The sequence below is a fragment of the Phyllostomus hastatus genome, unplaced genomic scaffold (genome assembly GCF_019186645.2).
Source record: "Phyllostomus hastatus isolate PE091 unplaced genomic scaffold, TTU_PhHast_1.1 phas_contig_34, whole genome shotgun sequence".
Taxonomy (NCBI): Eukaryota; Metazoa; Chordata; class Mammalia; order Chiroptera; family Phyllostomidae; genus Phyllostomus; species Phyllostomus hastatus.
The window spans coordinates 45,571,436-45,584,998 of record NW_025333857.1 but is presented as its reverse complement, the minus strand read 5'-3'; the positions used below and the strand labels follow the sequence as shown (position 1 = coordinate 45,584,998).

The 13,563-nt window shown below is 42.7% G+C and overlaps 1 protein-coding gene across 9 annotated transcripts in view; it reads right to left on the bottom strand.

Annotated features, from left to right (window-relative positions):
- Nucleotides 1-249: 249 nt before the first annotated feature.
- The window catches only part of UBAP1 (ubiquitin associated protein 1), a 61,024-nt gene continuing 47,710 nt past the window's right edge, over nucleotides 250-13,563 (bottom strand). For all 9 annotated transcript variants that reach the window (XM_045840851.1, XM_045840854.1, XM_045840850.1 and 6 more), the window contains 4 exons: nucleotides 8,552-9,487; nucleotides 2,772-2,954; nucleotides 1,940-2,041; nucleotides 250-1,381 (listed from right to left, as the gene is read on the bottom strand). In XM_045840851.1, coding sequence (XP_045696807.1) covers nucleotides 1,241-1,381; nucleotides 1,940-2,041; nucleotides 2,772-2,954; nucleotides 8,552-9,487 — 1,362 coding nt within the window. In that variant the 3' untranslated portion in view covers nucleotides 250-1,240. The remainder of the gene's footprint in view (nucleotides 1,382-1,939; nucleotides 2,042-2,771; nucleotides 2,955-8,551; nucleotides 9,488-13,563) is intronic.

Below are 13,563 nucleotides of genomic sequence, written 5' to 3'. Positions count from 1 at the left end.
TGGAGCATCATCCCAATGTGCCAAGGTTGCAGGTTTAACCCCCAGTCAGGGCACATACAAGTATCAATCAATGAGCGCATGAACACATATTAAGTCCATGTGCCTCTCTTAACCAATTTTTTTTAAAAAATGACAAACTGGTTAGGTCCCGTTTCATCCCCAGCAAATCTAAGCAGGAAGTCCCTTCAACGCCCCCACCCCCAGGATAGCAGCCACTGGCAATAAAGAAAGTATGATAGCAGGACATACCTTTTAGATTTTTATTAGTAGTTCTCTATGAAGAATCAAAATAGTTAGCAAATTACTTTAGATTCATCAAGACTGTATTTCCTTTGTATTTAGATCTTTAATGATGTACAGCATAATATAAAACAAACCAAAGAGGTTGATTTCTATGACTAGGTGTATTCATTATGTCATCCTAGAGCAGGGGGCTGGCAGGAAAGGCTGTTCTCCAGAGAGAACTGAGGTGGAGTTAGTGCTGGGCAACTAAATCATGGCCTGTTTCTCTCAAACTTGATACTCTGGGAAGGGGCCAATGATTTCTTAATGTGACAACTGTTTCATAGAGCAGGGGGTCTCTAAATCCTGGTAGCAGAGGATTATGGTCCAAACCAAGCCAAAAGAAACAGGCTAGGTCAGGGAAGCATGGTAACTGCCTGGCAGAAGAGACAAACTCAGGGCCCCATGGGGAAAAGGGCATTCTTTGCACCTCAGTGACATTGCAGAACCAGTGTAACACTAAGAGACTGTTAAAAAGGAGAAAAAATTAAAACCCTGGAAGAACCTTTCAATTGCACTCAACCTGGATTAGAGTTCAGCCCACCAGTGCAGGGGAGAGGAACATCTGGCCCCAGAGCAGCACTGAGTATGGCCTCCCCACCCCTTCTCCCCGACTCCTCTTGGCAGCCAGGCCAGGTTTCGGCTGAGGACATACAGACCCCAGAAAAACCAGAGAAGTCTCTCTGGAGGGCCAAGGTGGGAAGGACACTTCTCAAAATACAAATACATTTAATATGGAAGGAGCCAGGACAGTTCTGAGGGCATTCACACACCCAAATCTTCCCCCACTTTCTCCCCAGCTCAGAGCCTAGGCTCATAAAGACTGGCGAGCACAGTCTCCACACCTGACCTCCCACCCCCAAAAGAAAATCTGGAAGTGTGCCCCTTCCCCATAGGTGGGCTCCTCAGGGCCTCCTGCAGGGGTGGTTCCGTGGCAGGGCGCAGGCCAGGCCTCGTCTCAGCTGGCTCCAGCCCGAGCCATGAGGTCTTCCAAAGCATTTTCCTGGTCATTGTTGTGTAATAGCAGAACTTCCTTAATGTCTTTCAGTTCAAAGCCCATTTCCTTAAATTTGCTCATTAACTGAAGAAACTCCATCATCTAAGGACAAAAAAGAGTACAGATTAAAAAAAGGGGCCTGGCCGAACAGCTGAGTGGATAAACACACGTGTAGGGGGCTGCTTGGGAGAGTCTGCATCCTTTGCCAGAGCCTCCTGAGCTTTTCTGAGGTGCGCTAACAAGCAGAAGACGGCTGTAGAGGAAGGTGGGACAGGTTGATGTAACAGCCTCAAATCTTGCTAACCTTTGTTCCAGCCCCATCACCCACATCCACACTTCCATCCTGGCAGGATACTGGACCCAGAAACAGCTGCTGTCCAGGCAGCAGGATAGGCAGTGACTAACAGTCTTCCCAGTCATCCAAAAGTATGGCTTTTTGCCCCGGTCTCCCCCCACACCTTCTTTGGGATTCTAGATAGTCTTTGACCCAACATTTCATCTGAGCCAGATACACCTAGAGTAGCCAAACACCCATCTGGACACCTGGAAGATTTTGCGCTTCAACTGCCTCTGCCTGCAGTCACTGGTAGGCAAAGGGGGTTGTGGGCCAGTGGGAACCCTCCTTTCCAGGGGGTTCTCATCAAGCATGAAGGTTCCTACCTTTTCCTCTGAACACTGGTGCATTTCTAGAGCCTCCTCCACTAACACAGGATCGAAGCCCTTCTCACAGAGCTGTCCATGTACAAAGAGATAGTCGAGAATCTAAAAAAAGAAATGAAGTCTAAGTACCTACTGCCACTCCCGTCTGTTTCCCAAGAGTCTTACACAAACCAGCAAGTGTGAGTCTGCTCCACACCCTGGCTCTGAGATCCTAGACAGGACTTGATTTTGTGCCTTGAACCATATCCAACACAGCAGGACCTCAGTGACTATCTGCTGAACAGAGAGGCACACCCTTCTGAACATGACTAGCCACTTTTCAAAGGCGTTCCTGTCACAGCTGACGCATATCTCCCAGAACATTAACTCGACAGCCTTTGCAGGATATTCCTCTATGAAACAGCTCAAATCAGAAAGTGCTCTTAAGGTTTAGGACTCCAGTACCCTATTTTGAAACTCCCTGGGCAATTATGGCAGGATAAACATTTCTGGAAGAAATCTGATCATACCTCAACCCCAGGGTGCACTTGCAGGAGGGGCAGAGAAGGGGGGCAACTGGAAAATAGTCCAACAGTTTCAATACTCCCAAGGCTTTCCTTCAGCCAAGGTCCCAGAGCAGCCCCAAAACAGAAACACTGCTGCTGAGGCTGCTGGTTTCCCCAACAAAGTGTCCTGAGTCCCCCCCAGACTCACAGGAACAGACACTGGTGCTGTGTGTCTGAGGGGCTCTAGGACACAGGCAGGACACTACTTCAGTTCCAGGGGTCTGAGACCTCTCTCTGGCTGACCATGTACCCCTCCCCAACCCCACCCTCACCAACCAGACACTCACCTGCTCAATATTCTCTCCTTTCTTCTTCATGGCTCTCAGGACACACTCATATGAGTAGCCCATGTTGACCACTGTCTCCACACACTGCCGTTCACTGGGGGACAGTGTCTGCAGTTCAGAATAAGCCTGGGGACAGCTGGGAGTGTTGGGCACTTGTGACACTGAGAAATTAGGAGGTGTAACCTGGTGGCAGAGAAATAAGAGGATCAAGGCAAGAAGAAAGACACAGGCCCCAAAAGACATGTCACTGAAATGACCCAGTCTAAGGGCTTGCCATTTCTGACACGAATCAAACCACTCGTCAAGCAGTCTGCCTGGGAGAAAGGGCCAGGCTGCTGGCCAGACATCCTGAAAAGGAATGAAGAGGGGTGGGGAGCTCCAGCGCAGGGAGGGAAAAGCTGGGAAAACATCTCCAAGTGTGGCTGTCCTCTGCCCTCAGCCCACCTTGCAGAATGAGAAAGCAGCACAAGAGCCACATGCCCTTCCATGCCCAGATCCCCTGGGCTCGAGCTGAAGTTCTGCCCATGGGACTGAAGCCCAAGGTGGCTGCTATGATTTCTCTCCAGGGCTCCATATCCCTTTCCTAGGCTGTGTCTCAGGAAAGTCCTAAAGGGATCATTTACCTCAAAAACCCCAAACTCCAGAGCTGTCTCTCCCAATGTGCCTATCCTCACTTCTATCATTGGGCTGGGCAGACTGTGAGCACTTATTCCCACACATGTACTCCACCTTCGCCCCACACCATGTACTGTGCTTCGATTCCCTGCTTCAGCTGCTGTCCTACAAAGCCAGGACTAAAGGACTATTAGCCACAGCAGGCTGTGCCCTCGAGGACTGCAATGTGTACTCCAGGGCCCTCCCTCTACTGCACTGGCTACAGGCAGCCTGCTCTCAGCCACTCAGTCTTACTAACCCCAGTCTGATTGGTGGACACAGTCCCATGATTAACTCCTCCCATCACTTCTAATAATGACTCAGGCCCAAGGCATGAAGGCCAAAGGACCAAACTACAGCTTGGCCCAGCTCCCAGGAGCCAAACAAAATGTTTCAACAAAATTTTCTTTATTTCCTTTCTTTATGGGGGAGGGGGGGAGGGTTAGGAAACAGGGAGGCAGGGAGTCCGCCGTCCTAGAAGTTCAAAGTTACATAGCTAAAACTCTCAAAGTCAGCTGAGAAAAGCCAAAAAGACTACAGGCCTCAAAACCCATTGCTTCCACTTAGCCATCTATCCCACAGTAACAGTACCATTAGGTCACAGGAGTCACGTCAATCTGGCCACTTTGCAGGTCCCAAGATTGTCTGTGCGTCTGTCTGTCTTGTCTCTCTCTATCCAGGGGCAGAGCCCTGCGTGGGCTCAGGAACACCATTAGCCAAATAACATTCTGGTCACACTGGTAGCACAGTACTTTTCACATCAAAGTATGTTAACGTGAGCTCTGAATTCTGGGGGCCTGGCTTTGGGCTTGGCACTTACAGGGCTCTGATCAACAGGTGTTGAAAAGTTGGGGTCTATTAGGATTTCAAAGGGGCAATTTTACTTAACACAGCACTGATCCTACCTCCCCAAAGCCCACTAAAATAATATGAAAACTATTAACCTTTAAGGTCAGAAAAAGAGGGAACAGTATGCAAAATACATTACAATGAAATTTCAGAACATGGAATGCTAAAGGAGGCACGGTAACTGACAAGCAGTGAAATTATAGGAGAGACAGTCCACCAGCCCCTCCAGACTCCTAGGGTAGGTTCAGTGTTTGGAAGCGCGAGGTACTGTTAGGATAAGGCAAGACCACAAAATGAGTGCTCAAAGCAGTAAAACCCTCAGGCAATACCTTTCCCACCCACCTTCGCCCCTCTACAGGAGGCAGAAGGTTTAGTCTCTAGAAAATGCAAACCAGGCACTAAAAAGGAGGTAAGACATCAGGCATAGCATACAGCAGAAAGAGATAAGAACCAAAATGGGTATTAAGTAAAAGTCTATAGCAGCCCTTACTCAACCTTCCTTAGCTCTCAAGCAGAATTCTCGAGAAACTATAACTGCAAAGACCTTCACATGTTGACATTTTGCAGAGCTCTCCTCAAAGCCCACTTACCTTCAACTTACAGTGAAGTTTAATGACCAGCAAGCATAGCCCAACACATACATTCCGCCCTTTTTTACTGCTCACTCTTAAACATGAATAGAAAGCCAAGCCACCAACATGAAATATCAAAACAGAGTAGACAAAGCACTTGGAAATTTAAAACATGATACAGTAAAATTTTTATTTAAAAGGTGAGATTTTTAAAAAGGTTATAAGAGAGTCAAGGCAATACCTCCAAGAGCTAGGAAAAAGCAAAAGATAGCAAATCAGAAAAACAGTCAAGGAGACCCAACACCCAGCTTATAGGAATTCCAGAAAATAGTATCAAAGACATTTCACCCCACAACCCCCCAAAATCCTTGATTTTAAAACTGAGCCTGACTGAGCCTTAGTTTGAAAGGATCTAGGAGGACCTCGCACAATGAATGAACAAGGCCCATTACTGGTAAAATTTCAAGTCTCCAGAAAGGAAGAAAAGAATCCCAAAAGCTTAGGGGAGTCAGGGCAGGAAGAACAACTCAGGATGGCACAGGAATATGGAATACTAGAAACCAGTGGAGCTTATACTTCAATGAAAAAAAAAAAAATTAAAGGAAGCAATGTCTTGAAAATTCCTAAAAGAAAATGATCTTCAAATAAGAAACCTAAATATTGCCAAGCCATTATTCACATATGATGGTAAAATGAAGACATTTTTGTCTTCATTTCAGGACTCAAAAACCAAAAGGTTAACTAATATATTTAAATGGGAAAATTATCATTAGGCCTTTGATAGGTCTTTTGGAACATTTGAACAAAATTAGAAATAAATACAAAGAAACTATGCAGCATTTTAAAATAGGGTAGTTTATGAGAAAGAAAAAAACAAAAAAGTAATCACAGTACACTATCTGAACTTGGCAATGTGTATTTATTTACCCAATCATAATAATGTAAATAAATAACATTAACTTACCCAAAATTTGTGATATAAATACGATAGAGAATCTGGGAAGAAAGTGGAGGACAGGCTACTATACAAGCTAAATCCTCAGCAACTATAAAAGTATAAAACTGTCTAAAATGGATACATTTAGAAAAAACAATATAAGCATTTTAGAAACAGATAAATCCCAGCAGAAATAGCTTAAAGTGCCTGAGTAATGGGAAGCAAAACGGGCTGGAGAAAGGTGAGGCAGGGAGCTACTGTTTTTCAGTATAAGCCTTTTAAATAACTACTGGATTTCATTAAAATATACTTGTATTACTTTGATAAATGTACGTTCATTTAAAAAATCTAGAGATAGAGAACTTTGTAAGTATTAAAGCAATGACAATATAAAAAATGATCAACAGATTCAAACACCTAATGCTAACAGATTCTGTATATTGAAAACTGTTTAAAATACAAGTTAAAAGAAAATAGGCACTTCCTTTATGCTTAGTGGCCACAGTTAGTAAACTAAAACTCAGAAATGTAAAGGGAAAAGGCAGAAATATTATGCTGAAGTAACTGTCTAAAAGAGGTACAGATCCACACCTGGAAAAAGAGAAGCTAACGGTGGAGTGAGCCGAACCTGTGGACAGAGCAAGGGCCCTGAACGGTTTGGGGACACCAGCAAGAGACACTGGCTAGAACCAGGTCAGGCAGTTTTATGTTGGACTCAGAATAAGGGTACAAGACTGTTCCCTGAAGATGATCCCATGGATTTCTCAACTTCTAAGATTAGTTTATGTAAAAATTAAAACATGAAATCAAAATATGAAAATTAAGAACCAAACATTAGACCTAAAATAGCCAACAAGAACCACATTCCAGGAATACCTCCCCTGGAGCTTCTAAGTAAAGGGTATGTACAGCCCAGCTGACCACACCACCGCACCCTGGCCTCAAGTCACTAACTATCCTGGAGGGAAGAGCTTCTCTCACTGGGACAGGTTCTCACTGTGGGCTTCAAACCCTCACACTGAGAGAGAGAGCCAAGATGGAAACCAGGCTTTTGTTCCCTAAGGGTAAGGGTCATGACTTACTTAGAAGAATACCAGAATTCCGGCTCTGCCTCTATCTGCCCCTTGAAGGCAGGAAGTCCCCCTCTCTCACCCTAAAATGAATGGATCCAAAAGAAATTTCACAATCAGGTGGGTCAAAGAATGATGAGTGTTCTGGTTTGAGAAGGACTTCTGTCATTAGTTCATCTAAATGGTTATTATTGGGGATGGGCGGGGGGGGGGGGTGAGGATCCCTAGTCTTTTCCAGAGTGCTTTTAATTTCTCTAAAGTGTAAGAGTCAGGGAGAATTAGGATGAAGCCTACTCCTAGGACATAACACTAGAGTTTTATGTACTCTGTTGAGTTTATTTGGGCCAAGGTCCACAGAAATTTATAAGCAGCATTAAGCTCTGACAATGGAAGCACCAACCCAGAGACCATCATTTACCAACAACGCTACTGCTGAGACCTTACACTGGCTATAAGGAGGCCAAGGCTCATCTTTCTACCAATAGCAGGCTTATTGTGGTCTCTGATAGATATCCCACCAATACAACCAGCCTCCTTTCTAGCTCTAAATATAGTCTTTAATAGGCCGTCATTTTAAAAATCTGTGGGCTGGTATAGCAAAAGGTTTTGGGCTTACACTGTATCTATCCTAGAATGTAACAATGTATTACTCTGCTGCTTAACAACTACAAGAGCTAAGGCTACACTCTGACCAAGTAACCTCACTGCATATGCAACTTTTTGGTGTGTGACAAAACCGGATTTTCTAAAAGTTGACACAAGATAACTTTTTTTTATCAGCCCATACTTCAACACTAAATCTGAATTCCTACCTTCCCTTCCTCTCTTTCCCTTTGGAGAAAACTGCACAATTCTTAGTAGAGAGAGGGGAAAAAAGGAATTGCAGGATTAAAATCATGTTTGAAAGTGACAAATTTTTACATTTTAACTGGATTTGCAATATGGATTATCTCTCAAGTACTAAGACACCACCCAGTATGAAGAAATCACCCCAAATTAGCTGAACCATGGTACACACAAAGAACCAAACCTCAGGGCAGAATGAGGAGAGAGGGAGGCAGGGAGAAAATATAATAAGGAGTACCAAGCAACCTTAAATAAAATAAATAAAGGTAATATGAAAAAGTCACACACACATGAAGCCTTTAAAAAATGTAAACATAAGACGCAGCACAGAAAAATTGGTTAGGCAAGAAAACACCATTCACATGACATATTATCTTTTCAAAGGGAAAGACCAAAAGACACAGGCAGGACAAGCCCACATTAACCACACAGGTGCAGAACTAATAATATTTGTCCTCAGGAAAAACACCAGAATACATATACTTATGTATAAGCAAGGTTAATTTGGCCATGCCCATCTTGCCCTAAACCTTGAAAAGAAAGAATGTGGTGGTGGCAACTGATAGGAAGAAGTTAGAAATCTGTGGAGCTTTAATTTAGGGGGATTTTATTTAATTTTTTAAAAGATTTTATTTATTTATTTTTAGAGAGAGGAAAAGGGAGGGAGAAAGAGAGGGAGAGAAACCTCAATGTGTGGTTGCCTCTGTGTACCCCCAACTGAGAACCTGGCCCACAACCCAGACATGTGCCCTGACTGGGAATCAAAACAATGACCCTTTGGTTCACAGGCTGGTGCTCAATTCACTGAGCCACACCAGCCAGGGCTAATTTAGGAGTATTTTAAAGGCTTACCGTGGGACCTGTATTTGGAGGTGATGATTCTTCTGTGCACACAGACAAGACAGAGAAGGAAGGCATCTGGGAAATCATGTCAGAAGGGGTCAAGGTTGGCACCTCTGTGCCACTGTCCAAGTTCAAAGCTGAAAGCCCAAGAGTATGAGGCCCATTGAGCTCGCTGGCACTGCTTTGGGTGGAAGGCTTTAGGGAATTCTGAAACGTGCCACTGCGGAGGCAGGATGTGCTATGGAAAGTGCTTGCCAGCTTGGCTGTCTTCTGATTGCTGTCATCAGAGTCAAGTTTGGGGAAGGACAGGGATTTGATATTGCTCACTGCAGGAATGGGGGGAAGGGACACTTTGGAAGACAGCGACATCTTTTCACAGTTGCCCAACTGTGGTAAGGTTATAAAGCCATTGGGTTTGTGAAGAGGCTTAAAATCTAGTGTTGCCCGCTCCAGGGATGCCAGGACCTCTTCATCCTGTAACACAGACCCAGAGCCTCCTCTGGGCAAGTTATTATCCAATAACTGAGCCATAATGGGTCCAGTGGTTCCAGTCAGAATGTTTCTCAGCTCTTCCTTCTCATCAATAGTTTTTAACTCCAGATTATCAAATGGATCTTCTTCACACTCAAAGTCAGCAGGATTGAAAGCTGCCTTTGTGTGGGTTGGGCTGAGAACTTTCTGTTTCGTGGCACTGCTGCTGACCCGAGTTGGGGTGAGGATGCTGTTGTGCTGTAAAGTGGCAAGGATGGGGTTAATCGGAGGTGGCATTGTAGCTGTACTGTGAGTCTTGGAGAAGCTCATTTTGCTATCACCTTCTGGCCCACTCTTAGAATTCACTTTAGCTTCCGCTTCCTCAGCCATGCGCTCTGCTTCCCGCTGGGCATCTTGGATTTTCTTAATATCTTCAGCCCACTCAATGGTCTTCTTTTCCAAGGAGAAGTCATACTGCAAAGATATATCAGAGAAAGGAGGTGTGAACCCAGGTGGCTGCCCCTCCCCAGTGCAACCCACCCAATTCACTTCCCCACTCAGCACAAGAGGAGAACTGGGCAAGGCTGCATTTTAGGTGTATTGGATGATCAGGCTTCTTAATCATAGGATTTAATCAAACTGTGCTCCCAGGTTACTTGTAGAAATTAACTAAAAAGTGCTCCCACCACCTCTAATCCTGTGCGCCAGGACCAATGTTACCTAGCCATTTCCCTTGCTTCTCTCCCCTCAGGCCATTTCCTTTCCTAGAATTCATTGGTGGTTCAAAGCTTCATAAAGCTTTTCCTCATGCCTATTCCTTCCTTTTAACTCTTATAAAGCATCTGTCTTTACCGTGTGATGCAGAGCTTAGCTTTAATCTTTCCCTAAACACTCCCCCAACAATATCATAGGCCTCTTGTGGGCAGCACACTGGGCTTTAGGCTTTAAGATCTCTTATCTAGCACAATGCCCTAACAGATCCTGTGCTTGTTAATAACAGCTCCTAACACTTAAGAAGCGCTTACAAAGTACCATGTGCGATTTGAAGCACAGAAGCACAGCTGTGTAACAGCTCTATAGATATTCTCAACAACCCTTTAAAATAGGTACTGTTATCTTTCAATATCTAACAATAGATATTATCTTTCCCAAGGTAAGAAAAGCTATTAAGTGGAAGAGCCTGGATTTGAACTCAGGCAGTCTGACTAAAAATTCTATGCTTCTTTAACCACTATGAAATTGTAATGGATTGTACTCTAAATGCAGGAAAACTGCTTATTAACAAATCTAGATATATTCAAATTAAGATTTTACAGAGCAAATTGCACAAGGATTTACTTTGTGGTTCCTTAACAATATCTTTAAGTATAGCTCAATTTACAAAAATTTCACTTGCACATTCAAACAAATACACCTATTATATAAAATGAAATTCACCTAGAGACAGGAGAAAACAAAACCTTTGGTGTTCACCCTAACACACCAAAGCTAATCAATGTCTTGTGTGCACGTTCAAGGTTGGAGACATGCCAAAAGTAAAAAAGAGAGGTAAAGGAGGGGAAAGAGATAGAGAGTAGAAGAAACATAAGGAAGTACCTCTGGTCATCCCCAAGCCTTTCAGCTTCAAACAACAGAAGAGAAGCCTGGAAATAAACATTTCATGTGCATTTACACCCCTGAGCCAGCTTCTGGGCCTCAGAAAGACACCTGAAGAATTACTGTGCTCCCTTCCTACCACTAACAGCACAGTGAGAAAAAGCACTCAGGCAAAGACTGCTGCTTCTAACTGTGGCTGAAATCCAATTTTGCAACTGTTTCCTCCACCAAAAACTGAGGCTGTGAACAACTTTCTGCCTCCTGTAAACACAGGTCTCTGGTATTTTACTCCCAAGAATAACTGGAAATTTCTTTCCTTTTTAATAAAACCATTAATGAGCTTTTTTGTTTTTTAATTACTAAAGTAATACAGAATGCATGGGACAAACAAAAAATACAGGAAAAAATAGAAATATTATAGTAAAAAAATAAGAATGTGGTTTGATTATATAATAGATAATAACAGCTAAAAATATGGAGTACCAAAAACCAAAGTAAGCACTGTAAGTATATTATTTTATATAATCCTTATAACAACCTTTAAAGCTAATTACCCCCCCATTTTACAGATGAGGAAATGCAAGCTTGGAGAGTTTAAGCATTGTGCACAAGACTACACAGCTAAATATATGGCAATGCCAGCCCATGAATGAGTGACACCAGAATCCACTCTAAACTTTGACACTAAGGGCCACGCCCACTACTGTGGCTAGCCACCACCACATTTTTAATGAAAGCTTTCTGGACCCTAGGTGCAAGGGTTATGCATGTTTTTATTGGCTCCCTTTGATGACTTCAGCTGAAAAACTGAGTTTGTACTACCATGCAAAGGCAAATATGACAAAGTTATAGGAAGCTTCAAGCTGGCATTCTATAGCTCTAGGTCTGATTATTCTCTGCACAGGGAGGGATCTAGCTCCAATACGACAGCCAAATCCCCCATGGAGACCCCAGGCAGTTCAAGTTTAAGGCTAATCTGCCATTAGAGCAAAAAAAAAATTTTAGCTGGCCCACACAGGAACAGAACTTGGAACCTTGCTCTCCCCTTGTGTTATTAGTGGGTGCTGTTATTGTAGTGAGCGTTGATCAAATAAATAGAAAATTCCCAGCATTCAAAACAAGTTTTCTGCACCAGCTGGTGTGACTCAGCTGGGCATTGTCCCATAAATGAAAGGTCACTGGTTTGATTCTCAGTCAGGGCACATGCCTGGGTTGTGGGTTTGGTCCCAGGTCAGGGTGCATGCAAAAGACAACCAGTCAATGTTTCTCTCACACAGATGTTTCTATGCCTCTCTTTCCTTCTCTCTTCCCCTCTCCGTAAAAACAAAAATTTAAATTAAAGTTAAAAAAATTTTTAAATAAACAAGTTTTCTGAATGGATCAATGAAGCTGTGGATATGATGAGAACTAATGAAAGAAGATGGAGGTGTTTTTGTCATATCGGTAATAGTATCCTGCACATGGAGAGGTGTTCACTGAGTATTTGTGGTTGCCAATAAAAAAGTCACCAGTCAAACAAAACAAGGTGTGAAGCTTTATAAGAAAAATCTATACTTTTCTAGTCCAATGAAGTCTCCATACACAAAAGAAGTATCAACCAATTCAGCATTCAAAAATATATAAGCTACTCAACATCATTAGTAATTGGGGAAATGTACATCAAAACCACAGTAAGAGACTACTGCACACCCACAAGCATGTCCATAACCTAAAAAGACAGATAATAACAAGAGCTGGCAAGGATGTGGAGAAGCTGGAATTCTCCTGCAGTGTTTCAGCTTATGACATAATGCGGCCATGCCCTGGCCATTGTGGCTCAGTTGACTGGAGCACTGTCCCATAGACCGAAGGGTCATGGGTTCGATTCCTAACCAGGTTGTGGGTTTGATCTCTGGTCCTGTGTGAATGAGAAGACAACCAATGGATGTTTCCCTCACATCAATGTTCCTCCCTCTCTTCTCTCTCTTTCTCTCTAAAAGCAATGAAAAAATGTCCTCCAGTGAGGATAAAATCATCATCATCATCATCATCATCATCATCATCATCATGCAGCCACTTTGGAAGAGTCTAGAAATTCTTCAAAAGGTTAGTTACTATACGACCTAGCAATTCCAAAAATGGAAAGCATACGTCCACACAAAAACCTGTACACAAATGTTCATAGTAGCATTACTGCCAATAGTCAAAAAGTGGAAACCACCAACATATCCATCAACTGATGAATAAACAAAACATGGTGTTATCAATACAATGGAATGTTATTCATCTACAAAAATAAATGAAATACTAACATTTCATTCATACAATATGAATACACCTTGAAAACATGATGCTACGTGAAATAAGGCAGTTACAAAAGGCTCTGTTATATTATTCCATTTCTATATGTCTACAATAGGCAAATTTATAGAGACAGAAAGTAGATTTAGTGTTTGCCAAGGGCTGAGGGAGAAGGGAAAATAGGAAGTGATTTCTATGGGCACTGTGTTTGTTTTGGGGGCAATGAAAATGTTCTAGAATTAGATCATAATGATGGTTACACAGCTCTGGATATACTAAAAACCACTTATTTGTACACCTTAACAGGGTAAATTATATCTTAATAAATATTCTTTTTGAAATATAACTAAAATATTTCCACTATGATTACTCATGCATAAAGACTGAAAGGTATAACAAAGAATACTTTTCAGAATAACATGCTGATGCCTTAGTAAATCCCTCAGAAACAAAACAACTTTGACAGAAGGTATATTTTTAAAAATTCTTAAGTCACAGAAAGAAGTGTTTGTTCTGTGTTTCCACCTGACTCCTCTAAACTGTAAGCTCCTTGAGGACAGTGATTAAGGCATTTATCTCTATCCTCAGCCTAGCAGAGCACCACTCAAAAGCAAGCATTCATTAAATGTGTACTGAAGGAAGAAAGCAAGTCACAAAACACAGAGCTATTGCTG